Source organism: Vipera berus (assembly GCF_964194415.1).
Source record: "Vipera berus genome assembly, chromosome: 3".
NCBI lineage: Eukaryota > Metazoa > Chordata > Lepidosauria > Squamata > Viperidae > Vipera > Vipera berus.
The window spans coordinates 10,289,392-10,314,493 of NC_138204.1; the positions used below are offsets into that span (position 1 = coordinate 10,289,392).

A 25,102-nucleotide genomic window follows, 5' to 3' on the forward strand; every position below is an offset into this window, starting at 1 on the left:
CCAGGATAAAAATCTAATAATGAGGTGAAAAAAATAAAGAAAAATACTGAAAGATATAACTATTTCATTGCCTTTGTCAATTTCTAATCAAAGCATTTTAGGATTTTTAGGATGTTATAAAATAAGATTAATCAGACTAGATTTCCACAGCAAAAAGAAAAACAGTACATCATTCAGATAGTCATATTCAGATAGTCACACACACACATACACACATATACACACACACACATATAAACTAAGTTGTGAGTGCTGGTCTTCTTTACTTGTAAATTACTTACTTGATTGTCCAACCAAGACTAGCTTTGCTCTTGAGTGAATATTTATGCTCTTGATTTTCTCACATTGGTGAGAATGCGTTTTTTGCAAACTTGACGAAGGAACTTTTGATTTTTCTAGTATTACTACAGCATCAAAGATATCAGCATCGGAGGGCGCTGTGTTTGCCATGGGCATGCTGACGTCTGTGACGCCAAGGACCCTAAAGATCCTTACAGGTAAGTCTTCCTTGAAAAACCACCTTAATCAAAGTAGATTGATATTCAAAGCATAAATCAATTTTTGAAAGGAACGCAAAGGGACCTAAACATCACTATAATTGTCGATGTAAGTATCACGTTTATATTACAAGAGAAGTTAGAAACTGTGTAGAAATGTACAATAAATAAATTGATCATTCAGTAGAAGACCCAAAGGTGCTTTTTCGTGAGGCAACTGGGCTTTCTTGTTTTTCTTTGAAGACGTTTTGCTTCTCATCCAAGAAGCTTCTTCAGCTCTTCAGAAGCTTCTTGGATGAGTTGCGAAATGTGTCTTCAAAGAAAAACAAGAAAGTCCAGTTGCCTCTTGAAAAATCACCTTTGGGACAACCGTGACCTGGATGAAAAGAATACATAGCTAAGGGTTGAACTGTGGAGACCTTGGTGCTCTCTGAGCTTGGTTGTTTCCTTGCAGATATTTCATTACCCAACTAGGTAACATCATCTGTGCTAGTGAATATGGTTTCCTGTTTATATTCAGTAACTTCTCTTGCCAATATTGGTGGAAGTATGTTTTTCTTCTTGGTAGTTCCATGATAACAGAATAGTTGGGGACCCCTGCATTAAACAGACAGGTTTCAAAAAAGGCTGTGCAAAATGAAAGCTAACATAAAATGGATGATTTAGAGAGCAAGAGATTTTGCTCCTTGTGTACATCAAGGCCTTTGACTTATTAAATCATGCCTGAATGTGGTTCTTATTATGGCTAATGGGTGTAACAGAACGCTCAAATATTCTTCTGTGGAAACTTTACAGGGAGCCAAAAGCTTCTGTTAAGAACTATATCTGGGGAATAGACAGGGTAAGGAAATAAAGTAAGCATGTATAGTGATCTCATATCTATTTAAATTATACATTCAATATATTCAAATAATGATAGGATTGGAAAGGATAACATCTGGAATCTGTATTGGAGATTAAAACACGAACAGTTCTGTGATACGGAGAAGACACTGCTTTGGACCCAAACCAAGACTTGTTATGAAAGTAAAAAAATGTTAAATATTGAAGGAAACGTCAAGCAATGTGCTTGGTAAATTCAGAATTGATGACAAAGAAGTGAACATGGTAAACTGCTTTGTTTTCCTGAGTTCAAGAATATATTGTCAGGTGCAAAAAATCAGGAGTTGGGATGGAGTTCAAAAATACGAGTTCCGATCTGATCTTCTAACGCTCAAGACAAATTGGCACTAGATAAGAATCAATGTAATTCACAGGTCTGGATTTAGTTCTCTTATGGAGTCGTAGAGACTTCAAACTAATGATACATTTGACCCCGCCCTTGGACTCAGCCTGACCATCTCCTACAATTAGGAGAAGATTAATCCTGAAAAGGAAGGCAAATTTTGAACAGCGCAAGAAGCATAGGAACATTTCAAGAGCAACAAAAAGCAACACTTTTTTCAGTGTTTACAGTATTTGAATTTTATTGAATTTATATACCGCCCTTTCCCGTAGGAAGTAGAAGTAGACATTGTGAAGTGATGGATTTGGAGATGGTTCCTGGCATGGATAACAAGAAGAACTAATCATGGATCTAATAAATACTGAAGAATTGAGCTTTCATCTTATTCTATTGAAATATTGTTTCTACCTCTTGTAGATGCAGTACATCTATGAACCAAACACGGGCCTTGTATTTAGTTCTTCAGAGGAAGTATACGTTTGTGTTTTGCTATCTGCTTGCTTTCAAAGCCCCACGTTAATAACAATCTCTTTGCTAAATTGGATTAAGATTCCATTGTTAATACCAAATACACTAAAAAGACAACGTCTACTTGAAGCTAAAATTAGGCAATTAGTGGTTTTGGAAAGTCCCATGAAGTTTATGTTAATTACATCAACCATTTCCTCTAGATATTTTTTTATTATGTTTCCTTTTATCTTTTTCCCAGAGAAATTTGGGATTTTCCCACAATGGAATTCCATTACTTTTTTCTTATTGTTGCTGGTACCAGTAAATATAAATCGTTGCGTTTTTTCTGAAATTAATTTATAGTGAAATCTGTAGAAGGGAGAAATAAGAAGGTAATGTAATCTTTTTTTAAGTTAAAAAAAATGTTTTTGGAGCCTACGTGTTTTAAAAAGATAGGATAAACAGAAAATGAAAATGAGGGAAACAGCAGAGAGGAACAACAGCTCAGTTTTTAACCTAGGAATAAACCTTCACCACACTGAATAATTTTGATAAGTCTTTTGATAAGCTTAAATGGACTCCAGAAGAGGGTAGAGGACAGGAAGGCCTGGAGGAACGTTGTCCATGGGGTCGCGATGGGTCGGACATGACTTTGCAGCTAACAACAACTTTTTTCCCACAACACTGATAAAAGAGCCAGTTCATAAACAGAGATAATCAGAGATTAACAGAGAATTGATAAACAAAACTCCATTTTACCACTTCTGATCTGAAAATTAGGAATGTACCAACTTTACATTATACCAAAGTAATATATTTTGCTAGATACCATACTGTATGTGTATTGATAAAACTCACTCTTGAAAGATCGATCAAAACCACTTCAAGACTTTACACCATGTTATTCTTCCCAAAACCATGGCTAGCAACTATAAATATTAAATTGAAAGAGAATGATGGTGGGGAAAGCCTGTTTCCTACATATACATGTCTGCTCTTTCATTTTAAGTCCCAGCATAAAAAAAAGTTGACAAGCAGCTCTTCTTGTTCTCCACATTATCCATAAAGATGAAAAGAAGTGCCATGTTAAAAATCATCAGAAATGTATCTCATATTCTTTATTCATTGATTTATCAAAATGACCATAAACCTTCTGTTCCTGTATGCAACAAAATTTCATTTTAATGTATGCCAATTAGTGTACATTTAAAGTGACTGCAAGGCAATCAAACCGGTCAGTCCTAGAGGAGATCAACCCTGACTGCTCTTTAGAAGGCCAGATCCTGAAGTTGAAACTCAAATACTTTGGCCACCTAATGAGAAGGAAGGACTCACTGGAGAAGAGCCTAATGCTGGGAAAGATGGAGGGCAAGAGAAGAAGGGGACGACAGAGAATGAGGTGGCTGCATGGAGTCACTGAAGCAGTAGGCGTGAGCTTAAATGGACTCTAGAAGATGGTAGAGGACAGGAAGGCCTGGAGGAACATTGTCCATAGGGTCGCGATGGGTCGGACACGACTTCGCAGCTAACAACAACAACAAAGTGACAATAAAGATATTCTATTCTATTCTATTCTATTCTATTCTATTCTATTCTATTCTATTCTATTCTATTCTATTCTATTCTATTCTATTCTATTCTATTCTATTCTATTCCATTCTATTCCATTCATTCCATTCCACTCTACTCTATCACAGTGACCCCAGACTAGTGAAATGTATATTACAACATCACAATTAGATTTGGATCTTTGATCTGGGTTTTTGCTCTGGGTTTTTAATACAGTGGTACCTAGGTATTCATTGTTAGTTGGTTCTGGGAGGTGCGATGAGCACCAAAAATGATGAGTATCAAGCAAAATTTTCCCACTACATTAAGAATAATGTAGTGAGTCACAAGGCTGTCAACACTGACAAGTGCTAGCTTAAGTGCCGAGTACCAAACAAACAATGAGTAACCAGGATAAAATTTTCGTGCCGAAAGATGTTAGGTACCAAATTTAATGAGTTTCAAAGCAGTTGGGTGCCTAGGTACCATGGTACTTAATATCAGGACACAATCGCAAAATGAGGTGGCTGGATGGAGTCACTGAAGCAGTAGGCGTGAGCCTAAATGGACTCCAGAAGATGGTAGAGGACAGGAAGGCCTGGAGGAACGTTGTCCATGGGGTCGCGATGGGTCGGACACGACTTCGCAACTAACAACAACAACAAGCCATACCCAATTCTTTCAACTGTTCTTCATATGTTTTTGTCTCCAGGCCCTTAATCATCTTAGTTGCTCTTCTTTGCACTTTTCCCAAAGTTTTCCAAATGTTTTCAAGGAAAAAAACCAAGAAAGTTTGCCAGTTGCCTTTTGGAAAAGCACCTTTGGGACAACCATGACCTGGATGATGGAGAATCTCCATCGACATTCTGCAAATGAAAGATCTTGTGTTACATCTCTAGCTTTTTAAAACCTTGTATTTGGTAATAGCTATTTTACGGGAGGCTCTTGAGTAACAACTCATCAGTGGAGAAGCCAGCAGAATACTCAAGATATACTGCATGTGTCTGTGTTACTCTTGCATTGTGTACATGTTCACCAGTGAAAAATGTAAACTCTTTGAAGGATGTTGGCAGGTTGCTCATTCTCCACGCAAACTGGAAATGTTGGCTACCTCTGCCAATGAAATACGTGGAGCATTTGTTTCTTAATTTCTAGACTGATGAATAGGGCCCAGGGTGAAGGGATTTAATTTTGGATTTAAAAGGAAGAAGGATTGGGGATTGATGATGATTACATTGGGAGCATTTATATTTATCGGAATATTTGTCCTTTCAAGCCAAACATTATAATAACTTCTCCTAGGAGGATTATAACTTCTCCTCTCATAAGGAGGTCCATCTGGCGTGACCAAGAAGGACCTTCTCTGTGGTGGATCCCTGCCCGTAGAACATATTGGCCCCCACTTTAGCACTCTTTCACAAGACCCCGAAGACATGGTTTTGTCAATGGATCTGGGGACCCTAGAATGCTATGGACCCCATCAAGTGACTCATTTGATTGTTGTCACCAGGCAGGGTGGGGGTTTATGGGGTTTTGACTTAACGGCCACAATGAAGCCCCACATTTCTTTTGGTAAGTGAGACATCTGTTAAGTGAGTTTTGCCCCATTTTATGACCTTTCTTGCCGGTAAGAGATTGCCGGCGGGTGACACCCAGGGATAGGGCCTTCTCAGTGGGGGCCCCTGCCCTCTGGAACCAGCTGCCAGTGGAGCTGAGGACCGCCCCCTCCGATCATTCCGCCGGGGCCTGAAGACCTGGATCTTTGAGCTCTCGGGCCCAGGCTGAGGAGAAATTTATTTTAATTGGGGTTTTTAATCGTACAGGGTTGGGTTTAATCTTTTTTAAATTGGTTTTTTAACTTTTGTATGGTTGATTTTTAACTCCCTGTAAACCGCCCTGAGTCCTCAGGGAAAGGGCGGTATATAAATGCAATAAAATAAATAAAATAAATAAATTTGCTAAGTGAATCACTGCAGTTAGGAAGTTAGTAACACGCTTGTTAAGTGAATCTGGCTTCCCCATTGACTTTGCTTGTCGGAAGGTCGCATAAGGGGATCACATGACCTCTTCTGGGACACTGCAACCATCATAAATATGAGTCAGTTGCGAAGAATCCAAATTTTGATTACGTGACCATAGGGATGCTGCAATGGTCATAAGTGTGAGAACTGGTCATAAGTTGCTTTTTTCAGTGCTGTTGTAACTTTGAACAGTCACTAAACGAATGGTTGTAAGTTGAGGACTTACCTGTATTAGGGTATATAATTTTCTCAAAAATTGCTAAATCTCATCTCTGAAAGCAATCCTTGATGTACGACTAGTTGCTTAGCAACCGTTCAAAATGATGATGGAACCCCACAGGGCTACTTATGATCCAGATTCGAAGTTTTGATGGCTGCCCTATGGCCCCTGGTCACATGATTGCATTTTGGGTGCTTGGCAACTGGCTTGTATTGATTTTCTCTTTTTTGGCAGAAAACCCCATTGCAGGAAATGGATTCTCTTTAACCACGGGACTTCAAACTTGGCCCTTTTATGACTTGTGGACTTCAACTCCCAGAATTCCTCAGCCAGCATACCCGGCTGAGGAATTCTGGAAGTTGAAGTCCACAAGGACCAAGTTTGAAGATCCCTGTCTTTAAACTATTGTGACAATTCACTTAACAGCTGCTACAAAAAAAGGGTCATAAAATCAGGCTATGGTCACCTGGCGACCTGCTTAACAACCATCATGATTTATGATCACAATTACAGTCGTAAGTTGAGGACTACCTGCAAAGCGTCATTTGCTTTGGTTCCTTTTAAAGGAGTGTTTTGATTGTTTTGATGCCGCAACTTCTCTGTGAATAGTTTTTTACGGCTTGTGACAACAACAAATGAAACTTCATTATCTGAAGTTGTTCTGAAAAAAAATGCCTTCCGAATTTCAAGAGCTGGCACTGAAAGCTGAATTATACCGTACAGAGGGAGGGCCTTCTTCCTCTCTTCGGTCCTCACCCTGATTTGTGAAGATTTCAGTGCTTTTTGTCACGTTCTGTTGTGGACAGTTGTCCTCAAGGCTTCTACATCCTCTCTTGAGTGATTCAGAAGCATTTGGTTTGCATTTTGTGGGAAAGAATGTTGTAACTTTAGCTTGATCTGACAGGCCAGTTTTTGATGTACATTTTCTTGGAAGGAAATGCATTTTTCTTGTGTCCATTCCCTTTTGTCTTTAAGGCTCATCAGTCATTTTTGGTCAAGATATCTGCAATTGTGTTATAGCCATTGTTAGGCTCCGGAATGGTGCTGGAGAACTCTGTTTCAAGGGACTTTTCAACAATCTGCTTTTCTCCACGACATCCTAGAGACAATCTGTTTTTGCAGATCCTTCTCCTATCTTTCTCATGATATACGAGCTGGCAACATTTCAGCGGATTTTGCAATATGTTCGAGTTCACCTTCCTTCTGAATGTGAACCAAAGAGAAAAGGGCTGGATATTTGGTGATGCTTCTTTGAAAAGAGATTAATCCTTTCAAAAGTAGTCTTTCATTCTCAGGAGTGATTCAAGCTATTCCTTCCTTTTTTTAAACCTGTCCAATAATCAGATGTGTACATGGGAAAGATTCCTTCCTTCCTCCCTCCCTCCCTCCCTCCCTCCCTCCCTTCCTTCCTTCCTTCCTTCCTTCCTTCCTGAGTTGAGAGGGACCTTGGAGGCCTTCCAGTCCAACTCCTTGCTCAGGCCAGAAACCCGATTCCATTTCGGACAAATTGTTGTCCAGTCTCATCTCAAAAACCTCCAGTGTTGGAGCACCCAAAACTCTTGAAAGCAAGTCATTCCATTGATTGATAGTTCTCACTGTCAGGAAATTTCTCCTTATTTCTCCAGTGTTCTTTTGCATTCATTCATGCAGTTTAATTCACCATCAATACAAAGGGCCAGCCCAGATTATGAGATACAAGAATATTGGAGCAGAACATTGGTGACATTTCTGAATCAGTTACCATAGATGGACTCATTGAGTTTATTAAAAGTTGTGGTCACTGCGATGTAAAAGAGTACAGAGAAGAAAGAGTACAGAGAAGAGCAACAAAGATGATTAGGGGATTGGAGGCTAAAACATACAAGGAACGGTTGCTGGAATTGGGTATGTCTAGTTTAATGAAGAGAAGGGCGAGAGGGGACATGATAGCAGTGTTCCAATATCTCAGGGGCTGCCACAAAGAAGAGGGAGCCAAGCTATTCTCCAAAGCACCTGAAAGCAGGACAAGAAGCAACGGATGGAAACTAGTCAAGGAGAGAAGCAACCTGGAACTAAGGAGAAACTTCCTGACAGTTAGAACAATTAATCAGTGGAACAATCTGCCTTCAGAAGTTGTGAATGCTCCAACACTGGAAGTTTTTAAGAAGAGACTGGACAATCATTTGTCTTTTGGGTTTCCTGCATGAGCACGGGGTTGGACTAGAAGACCTCCAAGGTTTCTTCATTATTATTATTATATAAAACTTTTATTCATAAAACATGAAACTCAGTCAACTGAACACTCAAACTGACTGGCACTAATGGTTGACACGGGTAGCTGCCAGCATCCTAGGTATCAACCAGGTATCTTCTTAAAATGTTGTTGTTGTTGTTATTACATTCCCTTTTGTGTCTAATTTTTGCACTCATCCTAGTCCATTGCATTAAGAAAATTGTTTAGGTAACTCTCCCTGGCAATGTTTACTGAATTATTATTCAGTAAATAAATCCTAAGTGATTTTGAAACCTGAAACACAACCAGGAATGTGATTCCAACCTATATATTTATACATTCATTGCATTCCTTCAGGGTTATATGCATAGGGGACATTATTTTTGTTTATTTTGTATAAGCACAGCTATCCCAAATAGAAGAGACAACTATTTCAAAAATATTGTGTAAGATTTTGGGGATGCCTCAATGTGTATTTGCATTTTTGCAAATTTCATGGGAAAGGGGCAAATTTGCAGGTTACAATTATAAATTAAAATAACTTTTTGCACCCACTCAGATACCATAATCTTTGTTCTGATGATTACAGAAGGATTTGGTTTTATTTCTTCTACATATCATTCCTGTATCATTCTAAGCCTGATTATTTAAACCTATAAGAGTGTGAGTATACCCAACACTAAGCCATAATACCTGGCTTCACAAATGAAACTTCTCTACTAGAGAAGATGGCACCCAAACCATGTTGTCCTTGACTTAACAACTACAATTGAGCCTGACATTTCTGCTGTTAAGTGAGTTTTGACCCATTTTACAACCTTTCTTGCCACAGTTGTTAAGTGAATCACTGCAGCTGTTAAGTTAGCCACACGGTTGTTTCATGAATCTGGCTCCCCCATTGATGTTGCTCTTCAGAACGTCATGAAAGGGGATCACATAACCCCGGGACACTGCAGCTGTCATAAATATGAATCACTTGCCAAGCATCTGAATTTTGATCATGTGCCCGCGGGGATGCTGCAGTCATCGTAAGTGTGGAAAAAAGTGTGAATAAGTCACTTTTTTCATTTTGAACAGTCACTAAGGACTAGTAGTAGTTACATGCAGAAGTAGATGCTCCTTTGAAATTCCTGTAGCCGTTGGTACATCGGTGTTTATTTTTTTAAATAGAAGATGTAACTATTTTTAAGTCATGGATTGTGAACAAGCGAACACTGCGAAGTGTACATGTGTGTGCCAAGGGAGGCAGAGGCAGACCTCAAGGGGGGAAATGAGTAATTGTAGAGATAAAAGCTTGGAACAGGACTTTATTAACCATGCAGCTGACAGTATTTTCTTTGGGCGGTACTGGGGAATGGAATTTTGTAACATGAGGTCACCTCTTGATAAACCAGTAGACGAGACAAAATTCTTGCCAGGAACTTTCAGAATTGCCTTTAAAAAAACAACAACCTGCAAGTCTCATCTGATAAAATCCAAAGCTGAAGGGCATACAGGTAAGCCAGGTACACACACACACACAAAAAGGACGTTCTCCATTTGGAAATCACTTCTGGATTTTGTGCTTGCGATGGAGGGGGGGGGAAATGAAACTTTTGATTTTGGTTTTGCCGATGGGATAGGATTGCTGTTATGGAAATGGCTGGTATATATATTATTGTGCGAAAATAAAAAGTTGAGGCTGTAACGTTATTATTTTGAGTTGTGCTAAAAAGAGTCGGAAGTCAACACCTTTCCCCCCCCCCTCTTCTATCCCCCACTGTCTTTTTTTCCCTTTTTCCTCCCCAGGTTTCCCGTTATTTTCATTTTCTTTCTGTTTTATATTCGGATAAACGAGTGATAAATTTTAAAGGCTTAAAAAAGTACATCCTGAGATCCTTTACCACTGTGTGATCTGTATTTTCCACTCACGGAGAAACAGTATCAATCATTTTAAGAGTAAGGCCTGGAGGCTAAAACACATGAAGAACACTTGCAGGAACTGGGTATGTCTACTTTAATGAACAGAAGGACTAAGGGTGACATGACAGCAGTGTTCCAATATTTGAGGGGCTGCCACAAAGAAGAGGGGGGGGCGGGTCAACCTATTCTTCAAAGCAACTGAAGGCAGGCAAGAAGCAATGGATGAAAGTAATCAAGGAGAGAAGCAACCTAGAATTAAGGAGAAAATTCCTAACAGTGAGAACAATTAATCAGTGGAAAGGCTTGCCTCCAGCAGTTGTGGGCGCTCCATCACTGGAGGTGTTCAAGAAGAGACTGGATAACCACTTGTCTGAAATGGTATAGGGTCTCCTGCTTGAGCAGGGAGTTGGACTAGAAGACCTCCACAATCTCTTCCAATTCTATTATTCTGTAGACCATGATAGACCATGGAGAACATAGGCCAGCTGGTACTCCAAAATTCAGGGTCATGTAAAAGCAATTGGTGTGATACATCCAGACAGACTTTTTGCATTGGATTCACTGTCCTTTCATTTGCAGGTTGCAGTGCGACTGTCAACACAATACCTGTGGTGGGTCGTGTGATCACTGTTGTCCAGGATTCAACCAGTTGCCTTGGAAACCAGCCACTACCGACAGTGCCAATGAATGTGAACGTAAGTTTTATAATAAACAGAATGGACACCTTCCACCTACCTTCATGCTTCTTTCTCTGCCTTATCTTTATTTAAGGCTCATGACATAAGTCATTGCAAAACCAGAAGCAAATGCATATGATGTTCTCCATGGCTTCTGCTGACCACAGAGGGTTGATAGACAGTGCCATTGGCTTTGTAAGCAAGAGCAAACTTGGAGGCACCCATTTGCATCTTAATCTCTTCTTTCCCAACCAGAGGGAGAAAATAACTTGCCCAGCCATTGTATGAATTTGTTTAGAATTGGATTGATTCACGAAGGATCTTGGCTGAGAAGAGCAGAGATGATTATTTATTTATTTATTTATTTATTTATTTATTTATTTATTTATTTATTTATTTATTTATTTATTTATTTATTTATTTATTTATTTATTTAATTTGTATACCGCCCTTCTCCCGAAGGACTCAGGGCGGTGAACAGGGCAATACATAATAAAAACAAGATACAAAAATAAAAAATTATTAAAAAGTAATTAAACAGTGATGCCCGTAATAAATTAGTACAGATTAAAAGTTAAGGCCAATTTATAAAACCCAACCCCATCCCATCAGGTCAGGCCGGCTTGTTCAAAAAGGTGGGTTTTAAGATCGCGCCGGAAGGAGCGGAGATCAGGCGCCGTCCAGAGCTCGACCGGAAGATGGTTCCATAAATCCGGTGCGCCCACAGAGAACGCCCTCCCCCTGGGGGCCACCAGTCGGCATTCTTTGACCGGTGGCACCCTGAGGAGGCCCTCTCTGTGGGAGCGCACTGGGCGGAGGGAAGTTGACGCCGGCCGCAGGTGCTCCCCAAGATTATGTAGCTGCAGAAGAGCTAATTTAGGGGGCCTGCGAGGAGAATTCGCAGAGAAATTGCACTGAGCCTAGTTGTGTCTCCTTAGTTTAATTACAAGTAGTCCTTGATTTAAGGCCACATTTGAGCCGAACATTTCTGTTGCTAAGTTAGACATTTGTCAAGTGAGTTTTGCCCCATTTTACAACCAAAAAAAGATTTTGGTTTCTTTTTCTTTTTTTTACGTCTGAGATATCGATCAACACAGTTCCTGAGTGAATCCTTTTTCACTTGGGGCTGACTCAGAAGAAATCCTTTGCCACCCAGTTGGCATCTGGAAGCAAGCTGGCTCTGAACAAGTCAACTTTTAAGACATTTTAAATGTTCAAATCAACCTTTTCCCCTTCCAAGTTGGCAAGCAGCATTGGTTCTGGGCCTTAATATTAAGCAGCACTTCACGGATATTCCTGCTGTTTTACATCTGTTGACGTTTCTGGCACTGTTCAAGGATGCTTGACCTAGAGAAATTAGACCTGGACTGGACTCAAAAGAACTAAGGAAGGTCACACCTGGTAGTTCTGGAAATGGAAAAGATCGGAACAATCACAGGGTTGAAGCTTAGAGCGGGAAGCTGACAAAACAGCCCAGAACAACACAATGGAAAAGTACTGGTGTTGTTGCCAAAAAAAAAAAAAACCTGCTTGAAGTCACTTGGTGGAGGGTTCAGTTCAAAGAAAATGTTACTTTTACTTTGATCCAGGTATGGGTGATGCTTGCACATGTTATTAAATTATTCAGGACGGCCGAAAAGAAGAATAAATGCAAGGATCTCAACAATGTGGATGAAAAACTAAATAGCAAATGCTGTGTATCATATACTGTATAGGAGGTTGTGCATATTGAAACAAAAAGATTACAACTTTATGCAAGCGAGATTCGAACAGCTTGACACAATGGTCAGATATGGGAGATTTCATGCTATACCCTACAATGAGCGTCTCTGCATTTGCGGAGCGGCAGAGGTAGAAGACCTGGCTCACATCCTATTTGACTGTTGCCTGTATAAGAGGGTGAGAGACAGGTATCCTGGTCTATATACCAAACGAATGACCCATTGGGATCCCCATATCAAAACAACTTACCTTATGTCCGGCCAGAACTTGAAAATAACATTTAACGTAGCACAGTACCTAAACAAAATGGGGTTCAGTTGAGATCTGCATACGTGGGGTTGATTGGGGTAGATTGCAAGGGCAGCTCCAAAATATAATTTTATCATATTTTATCTATATCTTAAATTATTGTACACTATTACAATTTCATTTTAGATTGTATTTTATTACCATTTCATTTTAAATTGTATTTTATTCTAATTCCATTTAAAACTGTATTTTATCAAATTCCATTTTAAATTGCTTTTATCAAATTTTAGTAACAATTTGTTGCTGGAACTTTGCACTTTGATATGGCCCAAGGGCTAATCAATAAAGACTTATTACAACTTTATAATAAAATATTATAGCGTTGGGATCTTTCCGTTAGTGCAGAACCTCCTCTGTATGATGCACAGCATTATATTTTATTTATATTTTCCTAGAAAGTAATAAAGGTGGGATATTCATTCATTCATTAATAACAGGGCCTGGGTCGATGGCACTTGGGGCTGGACAGTTCAGTCAATCTTATATATCGAATAATTGGAGAACTTAGAGCAAAAACCTTGGCCTGCTTTCATATTGAGATATTTATTGTGCAATAATGCTACATTAAACAGTGAATTTTTGAGAGGGTCAAACATAACTTCGCTTTGTAAGCTGTGTTTTTCCATTATTTTGTTATTATCTTGTAACATAAAGTAAGATGGAATATTTACACGGTGCCTTGAATTGAGAGCAATAAGAGTTCAGTTTGAAGAAGACCAATTCAGTACAAAAGGTTATTAGGAAAATAACTGAGGAAGAAAGATAGGGAAAGGGATGGAAAATTTACAGGGTAGAAACAGTACAGAAAAGGGGCAACCAACAGTATTTGTGAAAGTGGAACAGCTTTGCTAAAAGCAAACTTAGCTTAATGAGAAAGGCTAGAAAAAAATTCAAAAATTTGTAAAAAAAATTTTTAAAATTACTCATTATGCTAAAAGTTAAGGAAATTATGTTCAACCCAAGGAAATTGAAAAAAATGATTGGCAATAGTTTATGGACAGGTATAATGAAATACAGGTAGTTTTCAACTTATGACCACAGCTGAGACCTAAATTCCCTTTGTAAGTAAGGCAGTTGTTAAGTGAGTTTTGCCCAATGTCTAACCTTTTTTTGCCACTGTTGTTAAGTGAATCACTGCAGTTGTTAATTATGTGTTCGTTAAGTGAATCTGGCCTCCCCATTGACTTTGTTTGTCAGAAGATCACAAATAATGATCTTATGACCCCGGCACAGTGCAACTGTCATAAATACATGCCAGTTGCCAAGCATTTGAATTTTGATCACGTGATCATCAGGATACGGCAATGGTCGTAAGTGTGAAAAACAGTCAAAAGAACCTTTTTCTCCCCCGGTCTTATAAGGTTTCTTTCTTTTCAAATCAGCTATGAATCAGAGAGCCTTGAAACAGGCAGACTTTTAAATTAAAGACTATCAACTAGGACAGAGATAGGCCACCTTGCCTCTTTTATGACTCGTGGACTTCAACTCCCAGAATTCCTGAGCCAGCCATGCTGAGGGGAAAGGGAGAGGTTTCCAAGCTGAGCCATGCTGGCTCAGGAATTCTGGGAGTTGAAGTCCACGAGTCATAAAAGGGCCGAGGTTGCCTACCCCAGAACTAGGATCTGTAGCCTTGTTCAATATCCTGCCAGACACACACACACACACACACACACACACACACACTCACTCATTAACAAACACAGTTGCACACATTTCCCTCTCAAGAACAACAACAGTTACCTTTTCCATCTTGAGCAATTAAGGGCTAAGAAAACTCCAGTCCTGAGATGGGAAAATTAAAAAAGAAAATGATCAGAATCTCTTAAAAACCCATTCTACAGTACAAGCAGTCCTCAACTTAACAGTTCGTTCAGTGACCATTCAAAGTTACAACGGCACTGAAAAAAGGGACTTAGGACCGTTTTTCACACTTACAACCATTGCAGCATCCCCATGGTCACGTGATCAAAATTCAGACGCTTGGCAGCTGACTCATATATATGACGGTTGCCGTGTCCCGGGGCCATGTGATCTGCTTTTGTGACCTTCTGACAAGCAAAGTCAATGGGGATGCCGGGTTCACTTAACAACCGTGTTACTAACTTAACATCTGCAGTGATTTAACTTAACAGTGGCAAGAAAGGTCGTAAAATGGGGCAAAATTCACTTAACAAATGTTTCACTTAGCAACAGAAATTTTGGGCTCTGTTGTGGTCTACCTGCATATTTACCTTGCAGTAACACACACTCTCGTTTGGGTGTGTTGGTTCAAAATGTTGAACCCTGTTCTTTTCAATGATTGGATCACCTGCAATACTCCTCTGGTGGTTCCCATTGTAGGAGCCTAACATTCTGTCCAGTTCCCACTCTTTTTTAAAAAAGTATGTTTTATTAATTTTTTAACACAATCACCTTAATATTTGGTAGACAGTGCGTTGTCTGGGTTTACATTTAACAAACATTCACTAACAACTAAATTCTATAATCTATAATCCACATGATAACTTTACTTGATTTCCTCTTTTCCCCAAAGTGTTTTCTTTTACCAACCTTAAGTTCATACAATTCTTATTGTTTTAATAAATGATAATTCAGTATAAAAGTTTTCTAATATTTCTACAAATAATAATCACTTCAAAATAGTATTCCTTTTCTATCTAGTCATTCTGGTTGTCTCATCATATATCCTGTTTACAGTTCTTGTTTACATTTGTTTTTCCCACAATGTTCTACACATTTTTACTGGTTAAGATTTTCTCAGAGTTAATTGCATTTAAATGTTTAAATCTATTTTTTCTCATGTAAACCAACCCAATACTTTTACCTTTCTTAAGGAATAAATAAGACTAAAATGAGAAAGAAGAAGAACGAGAATAAGAAAAAGAACAAAATAAAAAGATAGTATACAACTTAAATCCCTATTTCCTATAAGCTAACACATAATAATAAACCTTTATTGTCAAAGTACAACATGTGTACATTGAGATTAGCTGAGCCTCCCCCCCGTGCTCTCTCCCCCCAACAGACAGTGACAACAAACCCTCCATCCCACCACACTATGTGAACGAACTACACCACACACTGGCCTCCCAAGTCAATTCTGCATAAGATTATGTCCCATTCAAAAGCCTAACAGCCCACGGATAAAAGCTATTTTTCAGCCTGTTGGTAGGGCTGGCTATACTCCTATATCTCCTACCGGATGGTAGGAGAGTAAAGAGATACCGTCCAGGGTGTGAGTCATCCCTGAGAATCTTCCTCACCTTCCAAGGCAACGAGCCCTGGCGATGTGATCCAGTGGTGTCAGGGAACAGCCCACAATGTCTTGTGCTGTGCTCACTATCCTCTGTAATACTTTCCTATCTGCGGCTGTCAGACCAGCATACCAAACCACAATACCATATGAGAGGACGCTCTCTATAGTAGACCGGTAAAAGAGGGTCATTAGCCGTTGTTCTACCCTGTTCTTCCGCAAGACCCTAAGAAAGTGAAGCCTCTGTTGGGCCTTTCTATCCACCTGGGTTGTGTTAACTATCCAGGTCAGATCTTCACAGAGGTAGACTCCCAGAAATTTAAAGGAGGAAACTCTCTCTACACAGTCCTCCCCGATGTAAAGTGGGGCAGGTTCCTCCTTTTATTTATTTATTTACTTACTTACTTACTTACTTACTTACTTACTTACTTACTTACTTCCAATTTTTTTGTTCTTTTTTTACCATAATTGAAAATGTATTTAATCTTAAAATATTCCATTTAATAAACCTAATCCTCTAGTCCAGGGGTGTCAAACTCAATTTCATTGAGGGCCGCATCAGTGTTGCGGTTGCCCTCAGGGGGCCGGGTGGGTATGGCCAGGGTGGGCGTGGCCTACTGGGTGGGCGTGGCTAAAGTGCGTATGGCCTACTAGGTGGGCGTGGCCAGCTCTACATCGTTCGCATCAAGGGTGCCTATGGGGGCCTGGGCAGGAGTGGGACAGATCTGAGGGTCTCTGGCAAGAGAAGGGTCTCTGGGCAGGGGCCAAGGCAGTGGGGGCCGTTCCCTCACTGTTTCCAGGATGGCTTCGCGGGCCACATGAAACCACTTCGCGGGCCACATCCGGCCCCTGGGCCTTGTGTTTGACATGTCTGCTCTAGTCTTTTCGCTCTTAGTCAAAACATTTTTAATCCATTTATAATTTTATTAAAGTCAATCACCTTTAGATATCTAAAGCATTTCCTTTATATAGGCCATTCCAACTCTTTTATATTACTCATATCCAAAAATAAAAAAGGAGAAAGAAAAAGAAAGCACTATGTTACTTGAGGGGTCCTCCCTCTTAAAGTCAAATTCGCATCCAAAATTTTTCTATTTCTTTAACCATTCTCAAATAAGTGTTTCTTTTTTTAAATATTCTCTCTGATAGGCCCCATCATCTATTTTCTTAATTTTCACTTTAGCCTTTTTCTTTTGCCCAATGTCTCTTTCTTAATCAATATGTTCTGCTGAGTAAAAAAAAACTTTCCATATTCTTATAGGTTACTATAGATGTAAAAAGTAAGTCAAGTATAGTATCTTTGTTAGAGGCATTTGCCCACTCATTTTTATTGAGAATCTTTTTCCTTCTTTTTCTCTTTGCTTCTCTTGTCATTTTTTGTCTCTCCAGTTCTAGTGTTTTCCCTGGCATGTCTGCAGTCTGTTTAATCCACTCTTTTTTCTTATCCTCAAGTTTATTTTGTAGTGTTGAAATATAGATTGTTTTTTTTTCCAAATCCAGTATTTCTTGTAAATTTTTTTCCACTTGGATTAAATCATACTTCTTTGTTTTGTAGAATTGCATCTTTAAGTCTCTACCCTTGAATTTATGTTATCTGTTTTATCTGTTCCTTCTCTGTTTTATTTTTCTGGGTTTTTTTTTATTAAAGAGTTTTAAAAAAACAAATTTTTACAATATATCCCCAAATCCCTCCCACCCCAAACCCACCCACTTCCCCCCCCCCACTTCCCAGAGCTACAGGATTATAGTTACAATAATCATATTCTAAATAAAAATTATGCATAATATACAATTAACCAAATTCATAATGCGCTTTAACTCTCTTTTAACATAACTACAAACAACGTACCAATAACAATATCCCACTAAAATCTACTCATAAGCTAAATGATACTTTTTAGTCCCATATTTGTTTTGAATATAATTTATCCATCTCCTCCAAACTGAAATATATCTTTCCTGTGAATGATCCTTCAGATAAGCAGAAATCTTAGACATTTCTGCAAGATTCGAAACTTTAAACACCCATTCTTCTACAGTGGGCAAACTATCCTTCTTCCAATATTGTCCCACCAGTAACCGTGCTGCCGTTATCATGTTCAACATCAAGTTAGTTTCTTTAACATCACAATCTACAACAATGCCCAATAAAAACAATTGCGGGGAAAACTTTATCTTTCTCTTAAAAATCTTTTGAATGTTCCACCAAATTTTAATCCAAAAAGCTTTTATATTTCTACAAGTCCACCACATGTGAAAATAGGTAGCTTCTAAACTACCACACCTCCAACATTTAGACTGTAGATTAGGATACATGTTGGACAGCTTCTTGGGATCCAGATGCCATCTGTAAAACATTTTATAAAAATTTTCTCTTAAATTTTGAGCCTGGGTAAATTTAACATTTCTGACCCAAATTATCTCCCAGGTGTCCAACGAAATTGGTTCCTGAATATTTTGTGCCCACTTTATCATGCAGTCTTTAACCAGTTCCGTTTCCGAATCCAATTCAATTAAAGCATTATATATCCTCTTTATATGTGCACAATTTGAATCTCTAATTTGCTTTACTAAATTTTGATCTGTAATTGTGATGCCAACCTTTTGATCTGACTTCCACCTAGCTTTCAATTGGGTATATTGAAACCAAGAGTAACTTATGTTTTCTTGTCTTAACTCCTCTACTGGTTTAAGTTGCCAATCATTCCCTTGCAATCTAAGTAGTTCCTTATAAGAAACCATATCCATACTCACTCCCATAGATACGCCCTCTATCGCGTGTCCAGGAATTCCCCAAATCGGTATTTTATAATTTAACTTATAATAATACTTTTTCCAGACACGCAATAAAGCACTTCTAAGAATATGGGATTTAAAAGCCCTGTCTACCTTCTTATCATAAAGCAAGTATGCATGCCATCCATATACCAAATCCCATCCCTCAAGATGAAGTATTCTCTTGTTAGTTAGATTAAGCCAATCACTAACCCAGGTCAAGGCAACTGCATCATAGTACAATTTCAAATTCAGCGCCTTGAGTCCCCCTCTTTCCCTGGCATCTTGTAAAATCTTGAATTTAACTCTTGGTTTTTTCCCCGCCCAGATAAATTCGTTAATACCCTTCTGCCATTGATCAAGGTTGGCATCCTTTTTCAATATAGGTATCATCTGAAACAGAACTTGGTTTTTTTGGTATAAAATTGAATTGTAGATGAGTTGGTTTATATTTTCAAAGTTATTTTGGATTTCTTTGTGGTTTGAAATCATTGTTATTTGAATTAGTTGCAACATATCATCTATCTCCTCTTGAAAAGTATTTTTTTTGATAGGTTCTTTCTATAAATCTCTGATTTTCCATGATAACCAAGAATCCAGATTTTTTTCCCCCTCTGGAAATAGCTTTGAGGTCAGAGTTAAATAAATACTTATAATCCAGAGAATTCAAAATAAGTTCTTTTTTTTTGTTCCCTAAAGTTTGTAAGTCTCATTTTATCTACAGCCCAGATTATTTTCTTTTTTGTCACAGCTGTTCTCTATTGTTATTTGAAGGTCACAAGTAAAGATTAGTTTTCCAGATTTTACCAAGTCCTACTACATGAAAGCCATAGATGTCATAATCCTCATCCACCAGTAGGTGTCAGGTCCATTTTTCAGATTTTAGTCCTCCATAAAAAGTTCAATTTGCCGCTTCTGTTAGCAAAAGGGCGGGGCAAAAAAAAAACCCTCCTTCACTTTCAGAGGTTTTTGCTTCTTTTCCCCCCCTCCCTTCAGGAAAGTTGATAGGTAGGATAGAGAAAATCGATGTTCTTACCCAGATTCAAGCACACTGTTTACAATCAGCTTAAAATAGTGCTTTTAACTTCGGTTGCTTACAGCAGGGCTTTTCAACCTTTTCACCCATTGTGCCACTTTTAGGATATGGCAACATCCGAGTACCACCAGTCGCCTAGCAAGGTGTCAAAAATTTGATGACGCCCCCCCCCCAAAAAGGAAAAAAGTGATGAAGTACAGGTAGTCCTTGACTGACAACAGTTTGCTTAGTGACTGTTCGAAGTTACAATGGCACTGAAAAAAGTGCCCCCCAAGCCACAGCCAAGCAAGACACTTGCCTGTCTGCCCGGCGGTGCTCTTCCTCCTGTCCGAGGTTTTCATTGTTGTGAGCGTTTCTGTTGAGGATTGGCAGCAGGGGTGGGGTGGGGGTGTTTGGTTTTTATTTCCCCCCCCTGCTGGGTGGTTGCAGGAGGTTTTGGTCACTTCACATGACCCTGGGACACTGTGACCGTCATAAATATGAATCAGTTGCCAAGCATCTCAATATATATCACAAGACCATGGGGATGCTGCAACATTCCAGCTGATTGGCGCTTCTTCTGGGCTCAGCAGAGGCACCGGGATGAGCACTGAGCTCCAGCTGGAGCTGGCGCTAATCCTTGCGCTTCCACGGAGCTCTGACAGCCCTGAAGAAACGCTAATCGTGGCGCTTCTGCTGGGCCCTGACAGCGCTGCAGCTCCAGCCGTCTCTCGCTCAGGCTTGTGCAGTGCTACCATCAGTTCAGCTCATTCCCCTCCCCCGCTACCACTTTTCTAGGATGGTCTCATACCACCTGCCAGGTGCCAATGTACCACAGGTGGTACCCGTACCACTGGTTGAAAAGCCCTGGCTTACAGCTTGGGCTAGACTCTGAAGTTAGCCTACCCTTTCTCCTGTTGGTTTCTGAAAGGCTTCTCCTGGACTGATCGGGTCGACCGTTGTCTCTCTGAGGTCCCTGGGACTTCCTTCCTTCATTGCCACCTCTCTGGGGTGGCTTCTGGCCCATTTAGGGTCCCCTAACAGGAAGAAACTCAGCCGGAGGGCATGGGGTCTCGAACCCCTGAGCTGCTGCGCAGGGCCGGAAGTCTCTAAAAACAACCTTTTTTTTAGTGCCATTGTAACTCTGAACGGTCACTAAATGAATGGTTGTAAGTTGAGGATTACCTATAGTGTTTTAAACAAGTTGTGGATCATTTATTAATTTTCCTGCAATCTGAAACAGATGTGAGTTTCTGGATTCAGTAAAACAACGAACAAAGCACTGTTTTCATATTCCTAGCCCTCAGACTTTTTGTGTGTGTAGTAGTATTACTAGAAAAATGTTAGTGATTAACCAGCATTTTGTAATAAGCAAATGTGTGCATCAGTTTAAAGTTATCCAACCACCCAGTTGGGTGCAACAGATTTTGTCGTATCAGCAATTCTGCTACTGCAAGCAGGGCCCTGGGTGGTATTAGCTTTCTAATCACCTTTTCTATTATTTCAGCCTGTAATTGCAATGGCCATGCCTATGATTGCTATTATGACCCAGAGATTGACCGTCAAAAGGCCAGCAAAAATCATTACGACCAGTTTGAAGGAGGAGGTGTCTGCATTGATTGTCAGGTGGGACTTTCGTTTGTACATAGTATTTCCTCTAATTCTCTTTAGAGATAGGTAAGTCCTTGACTTACGACCACAACATGGTTGTTAAGTGAATCTGGCTTCCCCATTGACTTTGCTTGTCAGAAGGTCACAAAAGCTGCCATCACATGACCCCGGGACACAGCAACGGTCATAAACACATGCCAGTTGCCAAGCATCCAAATTTTGATCAGGTGACCAAGTGCTCAGTGGTTGTAAGTGTGAAAAACAGTCATAAGTCAATTTTTTCAGTGCTGTTGTAGTTTTGAATGGTCACTAAATGAACTGTTGTTAAGTCGAGGACTACCTGTATTTTAGGAGAATTATATTTTTCCTTTTTTAAAATCCTAATTAATTGTGACTTTGATGTTTTTCTCTACTGCTCTACCACTGAATGCAGTTTGTTTGGTTGATTGATGGTGCCTCAAAGTAATGGCAGCTAACAGATGAATTATTTTCCAGCATCATACAACGGGAGTTAACTGTGAGAGGTGCAGTCCGGGATATTATAAATCTCCTGATCATTCCATTGATTCACCTTATATTTGCTACCGTGAGTATTTTCTCTCTGGTCTCTACACATTTTCCTTCTGAGGACATCCCTCAAAACCTCTCATCCCAGAGGGTAGAAACTCTTATGGGACGTCAAAATAAGATATGAGAGGATGTCAAAATAAGATATGAGAGGCAGCCCTTGAACAAAGTAAGTTCTCACTTATATGACAGTAATTGAGACCAGACCATTGTTAACTGATGTGGTGGTCAAGGATGTCGACCCTTAACTTCAACCCTTAACAACGGCAGGTCTGTCAGTCCCTGGTTACTGTTGTTAAGTGAGGACAGGGGTCTTTAAACTTGGCCCTTTTATGACTTGTGGACTTCAACTCCCTGAATTCCTCAGCCAGCAAAACTGGCTGAGGAATTCTGGGAGTTGAAGTCCACAAGTCATAAAAGGGCCAGGTTTGAAGACCCCTGAGTGAGGACTTCACAGGATTGCAACTTCCTGCTGGCTTCCCCAATGAATATTTTATAGGAGACTTATGCTAGCAAATTTATTATAGAATATAAAATAATATTGTTTGATACAGGGGGGCCCAACTCCCGAGCCATGGTCCCGCCTTAGGCATGAAAATTGACAGACTGACTTTGGGCTGATCGCCAGGTGCCTGAGTTCTAGTCTCACCTTAGGCATGACAATTGGCAGGGTGCCTTTGGGCCGATCGCCAGGTGCCTGAGTTTTAGTCCCCCCTTAGGCATGAAAATTGGCAGGGTGCCTTTGGGCCGATCGCCAGGTGCCTGAGTTCTAGTCCCCCCCTTAGGCATGAAAATTGGCAGGCTGCCTTTGGGCCAATCGGCAGGTGCTTGAGTTCTAGTCCTGCCTTAGGCATGAAAATTGGCAGGCTGACTTTGGGCCAATCGCCAGGTGCCTGAGTTCTAGTTCCACCTTAGGCATGAAAGCCAGCTGGGTGACTTTGGGCCAGTCCCTCTCTCTTAGCCCAGCCCACCTCACAAGGTTGTTTTTGCGGGGAAAATAGGAGGTGGAAAGAGTATTTGGCATGTTTATAGCCTTGAGTTATTTGTAAAATAACTCAAAGTGGGGTTATAAGGTGGGGCACCAATAAATAAATACAAATGCTGACCTGCTCATCCATCATTTCTCCTTCTAGGCTGCAACTGTGACTCAGACTTTACCGATGGCACTTGTGAAGATTTCACCGGCCGCTGCTACTGCAAGCCAAACTACTCAGGAGAACATTGTGACGCTTGTGCAGACAATTATGTGGACTTCCCCCATTGCTACCGTATGTATTAGTCTCAGAACTAAGCACTGGCTCCATAACTCTGGAGCGTCTACCTCTCTCTTGAGGTGTTGGAATCTTTCTGATCAGCCACGACAGGGGTCTCCAACCTTGGCAACTTTAAGACTTGTGGACTTCAACTCCCAGAATTCCTCAGCCAGCTGGCTGAGGAATTCTGGGAGTTGAAGTCCACAAGTCTTAAAGTTGCCAAGGTTGGAGACCCCTGAGCTATGAAGTTGTGAAGTCTTCAGGAGGGCCAATATGAGGCTAAGCTAATTCATGGAACTGGAAATAAACGATAGAGTTCAAAATGCAGGCAGTATTTTGGAATCCAGATTGGCCTACAGGTGGATCTCGACTTACGACCGCAATTGAACTCAAAGGGTCTGTTGCTATGCAAGGCAGTTGTGAGCTTTGCCCCATTTTTACACCTTTTCTTGCCACAATTGTTGAGTGAATCCGGCTTCTCCATTGACTTTGCTTGTAAGAAGGTGTCAAAAGGTGATCATGTGACTTGCAATTTAAGGCAGTTTTAAGCCAGTTGCCAAGCATCCGGGTTTTGATCAGGTGACCTCAGGGATGCTGAAAACCGGTCATAAGTCACTTTTTTCAGTACCATTGTAACATCAGTCACTAAATAAAGGATTGTAAGTTGAGGACTAACCTAGATTTACGAAGAATTGAATTTATTTTAGTCTAGTGCAGAGTTCTCCAACCTTTCCGGGCTCATGGCCTGGAGAGGAGAGCAGCTTCCAAATTACTGTCTGTGAGCGTACGTGCATGCACACAAACAGGGCCATGCCCACTGGCATGGTACTAGCCATGTTCGTGTAGGTGGGATGCACGGGCGCCATGTGCATATGTGAATGGCTGTGCACCCGCTGCAGTGGCTAGTGCACGCCACACTAGCATTCCCATTTGCGCCCACACGCATACACAAACAGGGCCATAGGCGATAGTGCAAGTGGGGGGAATGCACGCCCAAATGTGCACGCCCTGGCCAGCCATTTCTGTGGCCCGCTGGCCAAGAGCCTGCGGCCTGGTACTGGGCCACAGCCCATCGGTTGGGGACCCCTGGTCTAGTGTTTAGCTATTAGATGACTTTCCCATCACGTAGGATTAATCTTTGTGTTGTCTTTTCCTTGATATAGCGGTGTCGGTTGTGTCTTACAATGCTACTGGAGAACAAATCCTTCCCGCTGGGCAGATAATAAGTAAGCTTTTGGTTTCATTTTCTCTTTTTGAAATTCTCACGCTACCTAGTAAAGCGATGGTTTCTTTATGATATGTCTAGCAGGATTTCACTGGAGATCAGGATTCTTCTTGGCTTCATACAAACCCTGCTTGATGGTTCTGCCTTTGTACCTATTTTCTAGACTGTGACTGCAACGTTGTTGGAACAAGAGGCAACACCTGCAGGAAAGATGCTCAAACTGGATTGTGTTTGTGTAAACCTAACTTTCAAGGGACACAGTGTGATCAGTGTGTACCTGGCTACTATGGACCAAATTGCCAACGTGAGTAAACCCAAGCCTGACCAGTGATGTAAAGCTCGTGAGATGTTTCCCTTGGAAAACTAGTTTTGAAAGGATGGTTGAAGGAAGTGGTAGGATTCGTATAGGGCAGGTCAGAGTTTTAGGCATGGATAGAAAATAAATGCCCTGTTCTATGTTTAATAATTTTTTAGACAATGTCCTTTCTTCAGCGTTATAAAGGAAGCCCTTGTTTTATCAGAGTAACTTCAGAATAATAAGAGCCGTGGTGACGTAGTGGTTAGAATGCAGTATTGCAAGCTGACTTTGCCCACGGCCAGCAGTTCGATCCTGACCAGCT

The 25,102-nt window shown here is 40.3% G+C and overlaps 1 protein-coding gene across 1 annotated transcript in view; it reads left to right on the forward strand.

Annotated features, from left to right (window-relative positions):
- LAMA5 (laminin subunit alpha 5) overlaps positions 1 to 25,102 on the forward strand; it is a 240,553-nt gene that overhangs the window by 84,364 nt on the left and 131,087 nt on the right. Inside the window, exons 6-12 of the mRNA XM_081322853.1 lie at positions 400 to 497; positions 10,655 to 10,770; positions 21,334 to 21,452; positions 21,933 to 22,023; positions 23,138 to 23,272; positions 24,421 to 24,483; positions 24,646 to 24,786. Of these exons, the coding sequence (XP_081178979.1) occupies positions 400 to 497; positions 10,655 to 10,770; positions 21,334 to 21,452; positions 21,933 to 22,023; positions 23,138 to 23,272; positions 24,421 to 24,483; positions 24,646 to 24,786 (763 nt within the window). The remainder of the gene's footprint in view (positions 1 to 399; positions 498 to 10,654; positions 10,771 to 21,333; positions 21,453 to 21,932; positions 22,024 to 23,137; positions 23,273 to 24,420; positions 24,484 to 24,645; positions 24,787 to 25,102) is intronic.